Below are 14,485 nucleotides of genomic sequence, written 5' to 3'. Positions count from 1 at the left end.
TATGAAAATAAACTTAATGACTATATTATATTTATACACATTGATATAGTGATAGTTACTAGATAAAATGTTTCTCAATTCTTCTGGTATAAAAAAAAACCCACTATTTGTTCTTCAAAAAAATATTTATTTCGAATATTTTGATTTACCATATCATCTATATTTTAAATAAGTTGCTTCACAATGGTTATTTTACATAAAAAAAAGCGCAGATTATTGTAACTTTGTAAGTTCTTTTAATTGCCCGCAACTTATTTATAAAAAAATTAATTACACTATCGGTATCTCAAAGGCCAATCGATAGCGTGTCACCACCAGCTCAAATGCACTCGAATGCAGCGTGACCGTTTATGGTAACTTATCGATAATTCCACGGCCACACTGCTCCAATGTTCAGTTCTAAATTTAAAGCGTAGTTTGTCGCACACGAAACGATGCGCGCGAGCAATCGACTGCAATAATAATTAAGCAATTCGCCAGCGTGCCACAACTAGTAAATTTCAATAGCCAAGCGCGAGCTAAATTGACGAGCAGTTGAATTTGCTAACGGGCAAACATTTTCACAAACCACGTAACGTAACACATGTGCGTACGTGTGTGTGTGGGTGCGAGCGAGAGGGAGTGTGTGTCAAAATGACAGCAGTAGCAACAACGAAAACAACAACAATAGCAACAAAAGCAGCAGAAATCAAATCAACAACCACAACAACAACGACAGCTTAGTTAGCCAGCTGTGCGAGGTCGCTTCAGCCCCCCTTCCCCACAGCAAGCTGAAAAAAACCAAAAACCACATTTGACGAAAATTAAAACAAAATTGTTCTGTTCTCTGTGGCAAGCAGGATCAAAACCGAAAACCCGAAATTGTTTGTCACGTTATCAACACTCCAAACACAGCAAGCGTGTTATGAACATACTAAAACCAACAAAACTCAAGTGTATCGTATTTAACCAACTGCGTCACACTTGGACGTTTCTTTTGTTTATCTGCGATTTCCTGGCCCAGATTTACAGGACGCCCCGTATAACTGACCACCAGGAACAGCTGGCCAACCACTATAATAACAACAATAACAATAATAACGATCTAATAATGGAGCAGGACATGCCAGAGGAGGAAGTGGGTCAGCCAGAGGAGGCACTGCCGCAGCAGCAGGATAACGCGGAGCTTGTAGGCCGTTTCAATGCCATTCAGGCTGCCGTGGAGCTCATGGACGCAGCCAGTGATTTGGACGAGGAAGAGGAGGAGGAAGACGACGATGTGGACGTGGATGTGGACTATGGCGATACAGATTCGGAATCAGAATTCGAAGAGATGTACTCGGACGATTGGACAAGTTCCAGCGATGAGCTGGACGAGGGTAAAGAGCTGTCCAAGAGTGTGCTGAATGTCTTCCTGTCGCCGGAGCAGCAGCAGTCTCAGGTGGCCAGCCCACCGCCCATGTACACCTTCAAGCCGTTGCGTCTCGTCAAGTGCCAGTACAGGGATAAGCATGTGCCCGGTGGTTTCCCCCTGGCGCGCAGTGGCCATCGGATAATCGCCTCCAATTCGCATCTGTACTCCCTGGGTGGCTACAATCCGCGGAGCGCCGTTTCTGCCGCACGCCACGGCCGCTGCCTTCTCTTCCAGGAGCTGTGGAGCTACAACTTTGCCACGAGGACCTGGCGACTGGAGCTGAATGCGGGCAATGCCGCCAATATGCCCGTGGAGCTGGCCTCCAATGCATTGACCATTCACAATAACGTGTTGATTGTGAGTATCTATTTAATGCCAATCGCTAGAGAGGGGGGTGCGGTCGAGGGCTCGAAGGCAGACGAAAATAGATGAGTTGGATTGTCTCTTTTGCTCATTGGGTGTGTTGGTAAACACAAAGAAACACCAATTCGATTAAAAATGGTGATCTCTAAAGTGTAGCAGAAATGGTCTTCAGTTTTAGATATCTCTGTTTCATTTTGTTTATATTGCTAGTATTTGAAATGATCATATTTCTTTACGGTGTAGGTTAGGCAAACCATCAATTGCAATAAAAAAAAACTTGTTTGTGCTTTAAGTAGAAAACACAATTGAATGGTGAAATGAGCAGAGAAATCAGGCACAGCTGATCGTGGATATCTCGACAGACGAATGAGCGTGAATTAGTTGAGAGAGAGGGCTATTCTGGGCAATGAAAATCGCCAGGGCCAATGCCACGCCCTATTGCGAGTCTCCACACGGCCGCCTCTGTTTTTTGTTTATGCATTCTAAACACCCGAAATGTCAACCCAAACAGCTGCCCATGGCCATTGCCGTTTGCCTCTCACTCGGAAGGCACCTCCTCCTTCTCCTGCTGCATCTCCACCTCCTCCTTCTGCCTCTGCGCATGCCAGGCAACCCTCTTTTTCCACTTTGGTTACTACGCAGTTGTTGTTTATGCTGCTGCCGCATGCAACAACTTGTTTTCCAGCTTTCCCCACCTCGCGCTGCTGCTGGAAAAACTGAAAACATTGTATTTACCATTTTTACCCACCCAGCAGCCAGCTGAGTGCGCGCGCTTTTTTTTATTTTGTACTTTTCGGACGGAACGGGAGGAAACTAACCGAAAGCAAATCCAAACGGGAGCCGTTGGCATTTCATGCTGGCAGCAATGCCCTTCCCTTGCATTCCACAATTAGCTATAATTTGATGACGAATCATGCCCCGATACATACACACACGAAAACACACTGGAGACACATGTTTCCGCTTATCGGGGCTGCAGCACAGCCTCCTCCTCCTCCCTACTGCTGACCCTCCCCAATTTTTCCATTTCTGTGCCTCTCTTTTACCACCAGGCGATGATAAGCTGCTGCAGCTCGAGTATCTGCTAATTAAATGCATTGGCAGCAATGTCAGGGGCGTGGGTGCCACCCGCTTAACTCTCAATACACACACATATATCTATATATATATAGTTAAATAGTGTAATAAACAACGAGATTTTTAGCTTACTTACATTCTAGGAAGGGTGATACAATAGTATAATGTACGTCATGATTCAAAGCGTAAGCCTAAGATAATAGGCTTGCATCCATTTTGTTTATTCTTTTTTACATTATCTTTTCGAAATCCCAGTCTTATCTTCTTAAATTTTTGAAAACAAATGGAATTCTCATTTTCCCATTACTCTTGCAGTCTCATGGCGGCACTGGCTATCCCTTTGGAGTATCCTGCTCCAACGACTGCTACGTTTACCGAACGGCCAGTGCTGGCGCGACACCGGGCGTGGATCGCCTGCAGGTGAAGGGTGATCTGCCCACGGCTCAGTATGGACCGGGTATAGTGATCCACAAGAACTATCTGTACACAATTGGCGGAACGACGGGATTTGATTACACTTGTGATGTCTATCGTTTGGATTTGCGCACTGGCATATGGGAGAATGTGTACATAAGTCGCCCGGAGATGCGTGACGATCCGGAGGGACGTTACCGCCACGAGGTCGTTTATGATGGCAAGCACATCTTTGTGCTGGGCGGTGGCACATCGCACTCCGTATACGATTTGCAGCGCATTCCGGCTTACAACCTGAAGGCGAACTGCTGGGACTACTTCGAAACGTATCCCGATCAGCGTGCCGCTGATGCGGACGACGGCAACAGAGGCTATCCAAAGCCGCGCAAGTGCTTTTCGTGTGTCCAACACCAGTCCTCCACTGGGGACATCGAGGCCTTCATCACGGGCGGTCTGCAAGTAAGTTACATATTATAGAACAACATTAACCATATTGCCATAAGACTTTAGATGAAATTTACACCACCTTCTTGTTATGCTTACCACCTAAGCTTTCAATGCAGCAACTAAAGACATCCTTGTCTTGCAGGGCGACTTCTCCACGTACTTTTCGGACATCTGGAAGCTTAATCTGCGCACTAAGCATTGGTACCGCATCGAGACCGCCACCCTGCCCCGCCCCCTGTACTTCCATTCGGCTGCCCACTCGGATAATGGATGCATGTACGTGTTCGGCGGCATTGAGTACATGGAAAAGGAGATGCGCCGCCGCAACGATCTGTATAAGATGTGGATGACAGTGCCCAAGCTGAGCGAAATGTGCTGGGACGCCATCACATATTATAACGACAATCTGGACTTGTACGACCGAAAAACGCTACTGGGAGCCGGTATACCAAAACGTTTTGCGGAACGCCTACCGCCGCAGCGCAGGAGGCGCTTGGACATGAGCCAGCCAGACCCGTCCATGCTAATTTCGCTGTACTCGAATCCAAAACGTGCCCGCTCCACAACGCAATAGGCCTGCTTCCACTGTTCCCACGAAAAAGCGAAATAAAGCGAAATCAAGGAGGGTAGCGGAGCCATACCTTCTCGAAACTCTTTCAGTTGCAGAACTTTATGTTACTATTGTTTAAAAGTTTTGTTTTCACATTGAGCGCGCGCTGTGATCGAATACGAAGGACATTTATAGTTGTACACATGTGTATTTTGATACTCGAAAGAAACATGCGGACAGGTTTAGCATGTAAATAAGATTGTAATTAAGTTTAGCTAGCGCAACAACAGCCAGATACAGGCCATGCGTATGTATTCTAAACTTCAGCTTACAGATCAGACAGCGCACCCCACAACAAAATCTCGATAAAATCCCACAATATCTTACCGGGTTCTCGAAACTTACTTGCTATATCCAAACACGGCCCTGCTATAATGTTCACCCTTCTTTAAATCCAACACACATCCCACTTTGCACCCAAAAAACACACATACAAAAACCAACAAACCCATAATGAAGGCTACACCAAACAATGTCATATAGAGGGGACATCCCCGATGTATTTTTGTCAAAGTGTACATAATACTTAGCGGTAGTAATATTTAATTAACATAAGACTTCATCAATATTGCGATATCATGTACCAATGCAGTGATAGGCTACTGCTCGCCCCCGTGGCGAACGTTGGTTTGCTCGGTTTATATTACCCAAGACTAAATTTGGTTGAATCTAAGTTAATAAATAAATTTCTAATGCAACACCATTGCCGTTTCACTCGGTATCAAGCAGATCATCCACGGCGCAGTTGCCAATGACCCAGTTTCTTCTTGCCTTTGCAGCCAAATAAACCCTGTCCCTGGTCTGGAATTCCTCGAGAGGATGGGGCAGCCAGGCAGGCAGTCGCTGCTGAGTCATGCGCAATTTGCAATCCCAAAATGCACCCTGCCAGCCAGGATTTTCGGCTAACTGCCGAACTGCGTAGCACCAGAGGCCCAAAGTACAGGTATTCGGACGCTGAGGCGTTTCCAATTCGGTGGTTGAAAACAACGACGACTGTTGCTCTGCTGTGACCCCATGGAGTGTTGATGCATCCGTCGCATGGGAGTAGCAGGGCGTGGATGAATGGGGGAGAGTGCAGCAGTTCTGCTGCGTAATAGATCCGTGACCTGGTTTGGCAATGACGTCACCAAATACGCCTTCAAATTCTCGCTAAGCGGAAGTTATGGATGGATTAAAGATAGCTCGACTGCCAATTCAGCCATTGAATGGGAGAGATAAGTGCCTCGAAGGAAAGTGGCTGATAGAACGAAGCATAACTATTCGGGGATTATGGTCTGAGTCAGCAAATGTAGTTAAGGGATACAGATATTAAAAAGAAACTCGAAATCATAAAAGTTCAATTATAAATACGCCTATAAAATTAAAAAGAAATTCTTTGAGCTTTGGACTTACAAATTTTTGGGAATTTTTACATACTAGGAATAGTTAAAATGTTTATTTTTTCGCAATCCACAATTAATATAAATTGTATTGTTAAGTTCTATATTATTCACATAACATAATAAGTAATATAACATTTTTAATTTGTGTATGGCCTATTTCCATAAACAAATTAACCCTACTATTCTTTGACAACATTATTAATTTTCAAAATTAAAATATAATATAAGTAATCTTTTTGCCGAATGCTTAAAGTAAAGCACTTAAACAATAAGAAATAATATATCTTAATTACAAAAACAACTTCTATTTATAATTTCAAACTGGCATTTGTTTATAAACCTTAAATTGTTACATAGATGGCGCCACATTTTGCCATTCACAACGCAACGCGATTGCCTTATCAGCTGAATTCGTTGCCATTCAGAACTCAGTGCTTGTGAAGGCGTAGTTCTGTTGTTTTTATATTTTCCACTTAAAAAGGACACAAAATGTTGAAGCCCAAAGCTCTGACGCAGGTCCTCAGCCAGGCGAACACCGGCGGAGTGGAGAACACGCTGTAGGAAAGCCACTTGCCGGCCTATTCCTTCAATAATCAGTTTTATCCCTACCCCCGCAGCTTGCTCAGCCAGGAAGGAGCTCTGTTGGCCTACTCTGGTTATGGCGATAAGGATGCCAGGATTACGGCGGCCATAGCCAGTAATATATGGGCAGCCTACGAGAAGCATGGACGCAACGCCTTCCGCGAAGATCGCCTCACTTTTGTCCTCATCGATTGCGAAAACGGGCATGTGGCCATCACGCAGGTTGGTGGATCCTCTTATAGCAGGAATTCCTTCTTTAATTATATTTTATATAATGCCATGTTATAGGTAGCCAGTGTCCTTCTGTGCCTGTACGCCAAACAAACTGTGGGACTGGGTCTCCTGAAGCAGAAGGCCATGTCACTGGCCTCCTACTTGGAGCGACCGCTCAAGCAGATCTCGGCTTCATAAGGATAAAACGTGGATGTACCAAGTTCCGAACTGAATAAGTTTATAAGTGTATGCATTAACATTGAATGAAATATGTGAATAGTCTTTGGAAAAAAGGAGAGCTTAAAGATTAATATATTAATACTTGAATCAATGCGTCCTTTAGGATTTCGTTTGTATTTAAGGAACAGCTAGTCTGCTGATTTTCAGGAGTAAAACGAATTATTTGGATAGAGGGTCAGGTTTATTATTCTGCAAGTTTTGTTCAAGAAAACACACAATTATTAGGATATATTGTAGAAGAAATTGTGGACTTAATTACTAAGTGTGGACTCTGCAAGTGCTTATTCGATGGCGTACAGCTTCAGGGTGCGGTCCATGCTGGTGGATGCCAGATACTGAGCATGCTTTCCGAATCTCACGCCCGTTGCCAGGGCCGTGTGGTCGTTGAATACCTTCAGTTCCTGCCACTGCTTGCACAGGTAAACTCTGTAAATAAATCGCAGAAATCGTCAGACTTTCATTTGTATCGTGGCAACCAAATAAACAAGTTTACTAAGGGAATTCATTCCATATTTGCGAATTTAAGTGAACAATGCGAAAGTTTAAAAGAAAGGTTTACCGCGAATATGAAAGTAAGTATATGTACATATATTAAGTATAAGTACTCAGTAAATGCTTGGTCCTTCAAGATTTCGTGCGGCCCAAGACCCATGTGGAACCGGAGCCTCCAAAGCCCATTAACTTATCGATTGAGGACTTCAATGCGGTGAGAAGAAATCCATGTTTATAGTTGCAAAGTTAAGTTTCATTATTATTCCTCAGCGCGGAGAAATCGCCAATCCGCGTGCTCCTTGTGTGGTTACCACCATCGACCCCGATTATATCAAAGACGCCAGTTCGCAGCGTTTGGCACGAAAATTTCGTATGAAAACGTAAGGCATATAATTAACTAAGTGCTGTGGTCCTTTATCCTCACCGTTTTTCAGGGACATACTACTGTTGAGGGGGATTACCCGTAACCGCTTTATGTACTATGCCACGCAAGAACTTTTTTTGGACCGAAAACGGGAAAAGGAATACCAGGACAATCTGTACGAGAAGTCGGAGGAGTTTCACAAGTTTGCAGACGACTCGCTCAAGAAAATGGAGGCGGAGGAGTTTAAGAAAATGCTAGAGGCCCAAGAAAAGCTGAAGATCCTGAAGGAGAGCAAATTAAGCGAGGAGCTTAACGAGGTCAAGCTGGAGCACCAGCGAGTGTTGATGGAGGTGCAGGAAGTCTACGGGCGCTTTCAGTATTTGCTCAAGTTGATCAGCTACTTTGATGACACAGTTGAAGATGAGCAAGCGGAAGGAGATGATGCCAGCAATAAACTTAGCATGCCGCAGCAAATTGTTGCTATGGAGATTACTGAACGACATCCAGCTGGTCTCGAGCAAGTGCGTCAAGTGCAAAACTACATGGAGAAGATAGTGCGACCGTATTTGGCAAAGCGGAATCATCTCAATGCGGAGATCTGGATACGTGGCTATGAGCGAAATCGCCTAAAGGTCTCCAACTACAATAGGCGCTTTTCACAGTTGGCACTTCTGAACCACATCGTAGCCATCCTGCAAGACAAGGCACAAAAGACATACGACCGCCAGGTGAAAGCCAATGTGTTCCTCAAGGATCCCGAGTTCCTGCAGCGAAGGGTGGCAGGTCTGCAGGAGCGTGCCAAGGGGCTATTGAATGACTACGAGCAGAGATACAGCAAGGAGTGAGTTACGATGCGTACATATTAAAGTCAACTAAGTTATCTTCTTCATTTCCAGCAAGCTGAATATCAAGCTGAATAGCATAATACCAGTTATCCTCAAGCAAATCCAAAACAAAGTGAAGCCGGAGCAAAAGCGAGAGGTAACGCTGCCGCCAACCAAGTCAGCAGCCCAGAAGTCGTCCAAGCAATGGCGCACTCTGGAAGACATGCAGCCTCCGCCGCCGCCACCGAAGTCCACGTACGAGGACGAACAGGACACGACTCTGGCCAAGGTGGAGAAAATCCAGGGTTATGTTCTGGAACTCTTGGCCAAACTGGACCACATTGAGCCGCGCAAGCTGCGTAGCGTCGAGCAGCATGTTCGACGTCGCATGGCAGCCGAGAAGGAGATGTCCTGCCGTGCCTTAGTTAAGCAGAACCGACTACACAACTGGATGGCGCATTTCAAGAAGCATCATGATCAGCAGGTTGAGCAGCGATGGAAGAACAAAGTCTAAGCTGAACAACAACACTACTCATTCATTGTATCCAATTTCATACTAAAATGGTGAATGATTTGAATAACAAATGGTACAATTCACTTACCTGACATCGCTGCCGGCGATCGCCAGATAGGTTCCGCTTTGGTCGAAGCACAGATCCTTGACCTCGTAGCCATCATCAAGCTGGATTGTCTTGAAGTTCTTCAGCTTTCGCAGATCCCACAGTTTCACACAGGCATCATCTGCGGCGGTGGCCAGGTAGTAACCGTTCTCCGAGAACGAGATGGCCGAAATGGGACCGGTGTGACCAGGGAAGTTGGCCACATTGCTCTGCTCCTTCAAATCCCAGATCTTAACCTGCGAGTCCACGGTGCCCGTACCGAAGATCAGGCCATCGGGATGGAATTGCGCTGTCGTCAGTCCGACTTCGGCCGTATCGATTACCTTGGTGAGCAGGCGACCTGTGCGGATATCGGAGAATGCCCAGTGTTTGTCGGATGATGTGGACAGCAAGTAGTCGCCAGTGGGGTGCAGTGAGAGTCCAGTGACGGGCCCTTCGTGACAGCGCAGGAGCAGCTGCGTCTGCGAAGTGGGCACGTGCCAGATGCGTATGTTCATATCGGGCGAGCCGGTTATGACTGTATCCTCGTTGGGATGATATATGACTTTGGTGATCTTCTTGGTGTGTCCCTTCAGGATAGCCACCATCTGCTCGGTGTCCTTGTTGAACACAGTAGCGTTTTTGTCATTGCCTCCGGTCAGAATCTTACTGTGATCAGCACTGTTGATGTCCAAGGCCAAAATGCCGGGAACAGAAGCCGAGTGTAGGCCGGGATGGGATGCCACAGTAAGAAAGCTCTTAACCTGATCCGTGGTAACCAGATCTTCGGGCACAGTGCGTCCGCGCTTCTTGCGCTCCTGCGTGAGCACCGTTGCCTTGTCCTGCAGTTTCTGTATGACCTCGGCGCTCATGCCCGCCTGCTCCATGGGGTGGGCAGCAGCGCCGCCAGCCTCAGAGGCCAAAGCCGGTTGTGGTATGGCCGTGGGCGCGTTGGCAATGCCCGCCTGTGGTTTCAACGTGGCCAAAGCCTCGCGAGCGGCGGCCACCTCCTTGTTGAGGCGGGCAATCACACGACAGGCGGCATCGTGCTGATAGAGCGCATGGGACAACTCCTGGCGCGTCGTCTGCAGCTGCTGCCGTTGTGTGAACGAGTGAATCATGAGGGCGTCCCACTCGTCCTGCATCGTCTTCAAAGTGGCCGGAATGCTGGTGGCACTTGGCGGTTTTGGTTTCACCACCGCCGGCGTCTTGATCTCGATCAGCTCCTCCGGCTTCAGTTCCTTGCCGCTGATGGGATCACAGCCATTCTCCAACAGATACTTCTCAATCACCCGCTTTTCGAAAACGGCTCCCGAATACGGAGAAACCACGGGCGTCTCGGGGACTTCGTTTGTCACTGGAAAGGAAAGTGCGATTCATAGTGGCCCTCTGTAAATCAAAATCAAATTTATTCACTTACGTGCGCAAACCAAAGCCATTGCTGTTTGTGATTATGTCGCTTTTCGCGTAGTCTAGTTAGTAAATTAAATGTTTTACACGTTTTTCCCGAGCCAAGCGCAAAATTGTCGGCAAAGCCGCTTCTTGTTATTCTGCCAGTCACAGGGTCACGCGGGAGTTATCGAAAACAGGGCTGCCAGATCAATGAGATTTTGTCTAGAAGTTGGCATAGGCAAAAGTAGCTAGATTTGATTTACAGTTTTCATTTAGAAATCGTTAGATCATAAAACATTATTTATATATTCAATACAACAAACAACGTTTTAATAAAAAGTAACATTGACTGTTAAAGTGATAAGTAACGAAACGTAAGTCAATCAGCTGTTTGGGCCGCTTTGCCAATCTGGTGCGCGCACGCAATTCACGATTATTGGCAACTCCAGCACGTTGTTTCTGTTATTTAATTCACGATCTAGTTTTATAACATAGTTTACTGCCATTAAGGTATTTTTAAAATGCTGAAGCATCTTGCGCAGTGGCGTCTGGGCAGCCAATTGCTTAAGGCAAGTGCTGCACCAATGAGGCAAGCCTCCAAAGCCTCCAGAGACTCCAGCGCAGAGGACTCGCCAGCCGGCACAGAGGAGCTCCAAAAGAAGTTCGTCAATCCGTTTTCCCAGCCCGCTCCAGCGTTTAGTAATGATGCCATAGCAGAGACCAAGGAGGAGCGGGATAAGCGGCTAAAGGTGCTGCAGCTGGAGGCGGACATTGCCCACCAGGAGGGTCGGCGTGTGCCGGCACTTGAATTCTTCCAGGATCATCATTGGGAGCACGTGCTGACGCTACCTACAAAATCAGCTCGGATCAAGTACTTTGCCTATCTCTGGCAAATCGAGATGAAGAAGGAGGCTGAGCAGCGGAAGAAGGCAGTGCGAGCGGAGGAAACCGAACGGCGCATGGTGGAGTTGCGAAAGGAGCGCGAGGAAAATACGCACATTATCTATGGTCTTGGTCACACGTCCTTGTTCCTGCGTATCTACGATAGCACAATTAACCACTGGCAGAACAACCGGCTCACACGGGCCATGCAGTTCGCTCCCAAATTGGTGTTGGATTGCTCCTACGATGAGCACATGAACAATCGGGAGGCATCCTATGCAGCCAAGCAATTGATGCTGTGCTTTGCTGAGAACCGGATGAACGATGAGCCCTTCGACATGCACTATTGCAACGCCCAGATGAACAGCAGATGTATGCAGAGTCTCCAACGCTATATCCCCACCATGCATAATCCAGAGTTCCCGATAAACTTGCATAGCCAGTGCTTTACGGAGCTGTTTCCCAAGCAGAATCTGGTTTACCTAACGCCCCACTGCCGCGAGGATCTGGTCACTTACAACCCAGATGACATCTACATCGTGGGTGCCATGGTAGACACCATGAACAACGAACCCCTTTCGCTGGCCAAAGCCAAACGATTGGGACTACGAATGGCGAGACTGCCACTGGATCGCTACTTGCAGTGGGGAGCCGGTTCGGGAAAATCACTAACGCTAAACCAGATGATCAACATTATGCTGGACCTCAAGAAAACCGGCGACTGGGATGCGGCCTTGAAGCATGTGCCCCGACGGAAGGTCGTGGAAAATGAGTTCCAGAATCGGAGGGAGAAGGATCACTGGGGCACAGGCACGCGGGCCCGGAAGCTTAATATGCGAATCGATCATCTGTTGGACTTTGAGGAGGATCGCCGTCAGGCTAGCTCTTTTGCGTCTCCCCAAAAAGTAAGGCAGCGACGGGAGGGCCTGGAGTTTCAACTGGACACTTGGGCAACGGGGAAGCAAAAGAAAAAGCAGAGACAAAATTAAAGTTACCAGTTGTATTCATAAATATGCATATTTTATTTAATCGGATTTTTGGATATTCATGGGGTGCAGTGGACCTTCTGCCTCTACTTCCTTCTTAATGGCTGCAACTGTCTGGTTCGATGAGGGAATCTCTTCTATTACTAGACCAGAGTACTCTTCAGCAGGTTCTCCAAAATCCGCGTCTGTTTCAGGTTGCAAAATGCTTTCCGGCTCAGCTTCCGCTTCATCTTCTGGTTCATCCTTATCGGTCTTTTTGTATTTCAGCCACATGTTCTTCGAGTTAATAGCCTGGTAGTTGATGGCCGCCTTAAGGCCAGCCTGCTTCATCAGTTCTTTGGCTTTGACTTCGTACTCCTGCACACGATCCCTGCGCTCCACCGTCATCAGTTTGGTTTCCAGTACGAAAAGGGCCTGTGCACGCATCGCCTGGAAGAAGTCCTTGCTCAAGAAGGAGTAGTAGTTATGGGCCATAAAGACAACATCAAACATATTGTTCCACCGAGCAGCGCCTTGCTGCAGCTGCACCATCTCCATGGGCGACACATAGTGCACTGTGACTCCGGGCACCTGGATCCACGGCTTGTCGTAGGCCGCTTGCCCAGCTGCGTCCACTTCCTGGTGGTTTAACAATGGCGTCATTAGCAGCTGAACGGAGCCATATCTGCGGGAACGAGTGGCATCATGCTCGTAGGCAGTCTGGGTCTGCAATTCATGGAAGAATTCCATGAGATTGCGTTCGGTGATGTCAGTGGCACGATAATCATTGTCTCCGTGCACAGAATGATGCATTCGCTCCTCGACGGTGCGCAGTCCGAAGCCACAAAATGGTCCCGTTTGGATGTCGCCCACATAGCCGCGGTGGATAAAGCTGCGTCCATTTCGCACCAATCCTGCTGCCAGCGTCTTGTTTGGCTTGCACTGCTCGTATTCCGGAAACACGAAAGCCACGCCGGATTCGCGCCAGTAGCGGTACTCCTGCGAACAGATCTGCTGCCCACCACGATCCTTTAGGGTCATGCTCAAGTCCCAATCGAAGGCACCATTGCGATGGTCATAACGGGTGCCGAGCAGGGCCCTCGACCGCTGCTCCCAGTAGGCGGTCACCTCAAAGATATTCCACGGATGCGGCTGCCAGAAACTGAAGGCCATCTCTAAGCCATCGCGCTCCTTGTACTTCAGTCCTTCTATATTGAGCATGGGCGCCAGGCGCTGCAGTTCCTCCTCATTGGTGACCATTTTGAGCAGAGTGCGTGCCTTGGCTGCCATGTAATGGTGCGAGCTGGGACGGATCACCGCATTCCCGTACAGATCCATGAACAAGTGCACCTTGCACACCAAGCTAAAGGACTCGGGATCCTCCAAGGCTACGCCCAGGAGCAGCATATGCCTGGCTTCAATTTCGGCGCAACCATCAAGTACATATATATTGAGCTTGGGTCGGATGCGATGGGTGTATCTCTTGGCCAGCGTCTTGATCACATGGCGCGGATCAGCTCCGCCGCAGATAAGTATGTTTAGCGTGTGCAATGGATTATCGCCGGCTGCTTCTTCCGCTTCCTCGCGTGAATGCGCATCCTCCGGCAGCGGCTCGTCCTTGATCTTGAAGGCCTTCAGGTACTCCTCGTACAAATCCAACGCGGAACTGAGTCCCCACAACATTTTGAGCTTTCGTTCGGATTTAGTTTTTCGATGAAGCCTGGATCCGTTGGGATTTATTTGGAAAACTGACTGTAGCCCCTTGACTGATGGCAGTTGCCAGGACTACTTGTTGTCGCCGTTGTCCCGGCAACGTCTTGCTCCTGCTTCAGTCCCTCATTTGCGTGCATCCGTTGCGGGGATTAGGGAGCACTGGCAATCATAACGGAAATTGCTTTTCGATATCAGTGGCTTGCAGCGGGTGCTGGACAAATGGCTCGTCCTGCTGGGAACTGGGAAGTGGGCAGGCATCCACTTCACCATGGTGTGGAGGAAAGCGCAGGAAAGTGGAGGAAAGTGGCGGGTAATGCATTATTCAGACTTGGCTGTTTGCTTTCAGCTGATTGGCAAAGCGAGCAGCAGCGAATCTATCGGGGATTTCCCTCGGATTCCTAATTGGATAACCTTCTGCGGCAAACGGCGCGCCGTTGTGCTGTGGAATGAACGTAGTGTACTTATGGGGGTGTTTAATTTAAAATGCATTTTCCAAGACCAAACTAGCTACTCTTACTAAAAAGTGTTGAAAG

The 14,485-nt window shown here is 47.6% G+C and overlaps 6 protein-coding genes across 6 annotated transcripts; 4 read left to right on the top strand and 2 right to left on the bottom strand.

The window, feature by feature from the left end:
- The first annotated feature begins 376 nt into the window (after window positions 1–376).
- On the top strand, window positions 377–5,002 carry LOC6531081 (kelch domain-containing protein 10 homolog). Its single transcript, XM_002091879.3, has 3 exons — window positions 377–1,750; window positions 3,149–3,706; window positions 3,837–5,002. Exons 1-3 carry the CDS (start codon window positions 905–907, stop codon window positions 4,266–4,268), a joined length of 1,836 nt encoding a protein of 611 aa, XP_002091915.1. The 5' UTR covers window positions 377–904; the 3' UTR covers window positions 4,269–5,002.
- A 1,082-nt stretch (window positions 5,003–6,084) lies between these two features.
- Window positions 6,085–6,812, top strand: LOC6531080 (ragulator complex protein LAMTOR2 homolog). Its single transcript, XM_002091878.3, has 3 exons — window positions 6,085–6,243; window positions 6,304–6,490; window positions 6,557–6,812. The coding sequence occupies exons 1-3, from the start codon at window positions 6,176–6,178 to the stop codon at window positions 6,677–6,679; spliced, it is 378 nt and encodes a 125-aa protein (XP_002091914.1). The 5' UTR covers window positions 6,085–6,175; the 3' UTR covers window positions 6,680–6,812.
- A 71-nt stretch (window positions 6,813–6,883) lies between these two features.
- On the bottom strand, window positions 6,884–10,579 carry LOC6531078 (pre-mRNA-processing factor 19). Its single transcript, XM_002091876.3, has 3 exons — window positions 10,421–10,579; window positions 9,004–10,357; window positions 6,884–7,147 (listed from the first exon to the last, which is right to left on the bottom strand). The coding sequence occupies exons 1-3, from the start codon at window positions 10,437–10,439 to the stop codon at window positions 7,003–7,005; spliced, it is 1,518 nt and encodes a 505-aa protein (XP_002091912.1). The 5' UTR covers window positions 10,440–10,579; the 3' UTR covers window positions 6,884–7,002.
- On the top strand, window positions 7,154–8,996 carry LOC6531079. The gene is made up of 5 exons (XM_039372118.1): window positions 7,154–7,293; window positions 7,351–7,427; window positions 7,484–7,593; window positions 7,648–8,418; window positions 8,474–8,996. Exons 1-5 carry the CDS (start codon window positions 7,254–7,256, stop codon window positions 8,913–8,915), a joined length of 1,440 nt encoding a protein of 479 aa, XP_039228052.1. The 5' UTR covers window positions 7,154–7,253; the 3' UTR covers window positions 8,916–8,996.
- A 108-nt stretch (window positions 10,580–10,687) lies between the features above and the next one.
- On the top strand, window positions 10,688–12,285 carry LOC6531077 (mitochondrial ribonuclease P protein 1 homolog). The gene is made up of 2 exons (XM_002091875.3): window positions 10,688–10,766; window positions 10,903–12,285. The coding sequence occupies exon 2, from the start codon at window positions 10,914–10,916 to the stop codon at window positions 12,261–12,263; it is 1,350 nt and encodes a 449-aa protein (XP_002091911.1). The 5' UTR covers window positions 10,688–10,766; window positions 10,903–10,913; the 3' UTR covers window positions 12,264–12,285.
- Window positions 12,273–14,019, bottom strand: LOC6531076 (dynein axonemal assembly factor 3 homolog). The gene has a single exon (XM_002091874.4). It carries the CDS (start codon window positions 13,920–13,922, stop codon window positions 12,300–12,302), a length of 1,623 nt encoding a protein of 540 aa, XP_002091910.1. The 5' UTR covers window positions 13,923–14,019; the 3' UTR covers window positions 12,273–12,299.
- Between the last annotated feature and the right edge of the window lie 466 nt (window positions 14,020–14,485).

The sequence above is a fragment of the Drosophila yakuba genome, chromosome 2R (assembly GCF_016746365.2).
Source record: "Drosophila yakuba strain Tai18E2 chromosome 2R, Prin_Dyak_Tai18E2_2.1, whole genome shotgun sequence".
Lineage (NCBI taxonomy): Eukaryota > Metazoa > Arthropoda > Insecta > Diptera > Drosophilidae > Drosophila > Drosophila yakuba.
This window is presented reverse-complemented; position numbering and strand designations above follow the sequence as displayed.

Bases quoted from the DNA above. Each gene is read 5' to 3' on its own strand.
- LOC6531077 (XM_002091875.3), top strand. From the start codon at position 10,914: ATGCTGAAGCATCTTGCGCAGTGGCGTCTGGGCAGCCAATTGCTTAAG.
- LOC6531078 (XM_002091876.3), bottom strand. The intron at 7,148-9,003 runs GTAAGTGAATTG...ATTTATTTACAG, and splicing joins ATCGCCGGCAGCGATGTCAG to AGTTTACCTGTGCAAGCAGT.
- LOC6531076 (XM_002091874.4), bottom strand. From the start codon at position 13,922: ATGTTGTGGGGACTCAGTTCCGCGTTGGATTTGTACGAGGAGTACCTG.
- LOC6531079 (XM_039372118.1), top strand. From the start codon at position 7,254: ATGCGAAAGTTTAAAAGAAAGGTTTACCGCGAATATGAAA. The intron at 7,294-7,350 runs GTAAGTATATGT...TGGTCCTTCAAG, and splicing joins GGTTTACCGCGAATATGAAA to ATTTCGTGCGGCCCAAGACC. The intron at 8,419-8,473 runs GTGAGTTACGAT...CTTCATTTCCAG, and splicing joins GAGCAGAGATACAGCAAGGA to CAAGCTGAATATCAAGCTGA.
- LOC6531080 (XM_002091878.3), top strand. From the start codon at position 6,176: ATGTTGAAGCCCAAAGCTCTGACGCAGGTCCTCAGCCAGGCGAACACC. The intron at 6,244-6,303 runs GTAGGAAAGCCA...CTACCCCCGCAG, and splicing joins GGCGGAGTGGAGAACACGCT to CTTGCTCAGCCAGGAAGGAG. The intron at 6,491-6,556 runs GTTGGTGGATCC...GCCATGTTATAG, and splicing joins GGCATGTGGCCATCACGCAG to GTAGCCAGTGTCCTTCTGTG.
- LOC6531081 (XM_002091879.3), top strand. From the start codon at position 905: ATGAACATACTAAAACCAACAAAACTCAAGTGTATCGTATTTAACCAA. The intron at 1,751-3,148 runs GTGAGTATCTAT...TTACTCTTGCAG, and splicing joins TTCACAATAACGTGTTGATT to TCTCATGGCGGCACTGGCTA. The intron at 3,707-3,836 runs GTAAGTTACATA...CTTGTCTTGCAG, and splicing joins TCATCACGGGCGGTCTGCAA to GGCGACTTCTCCACGTACTT.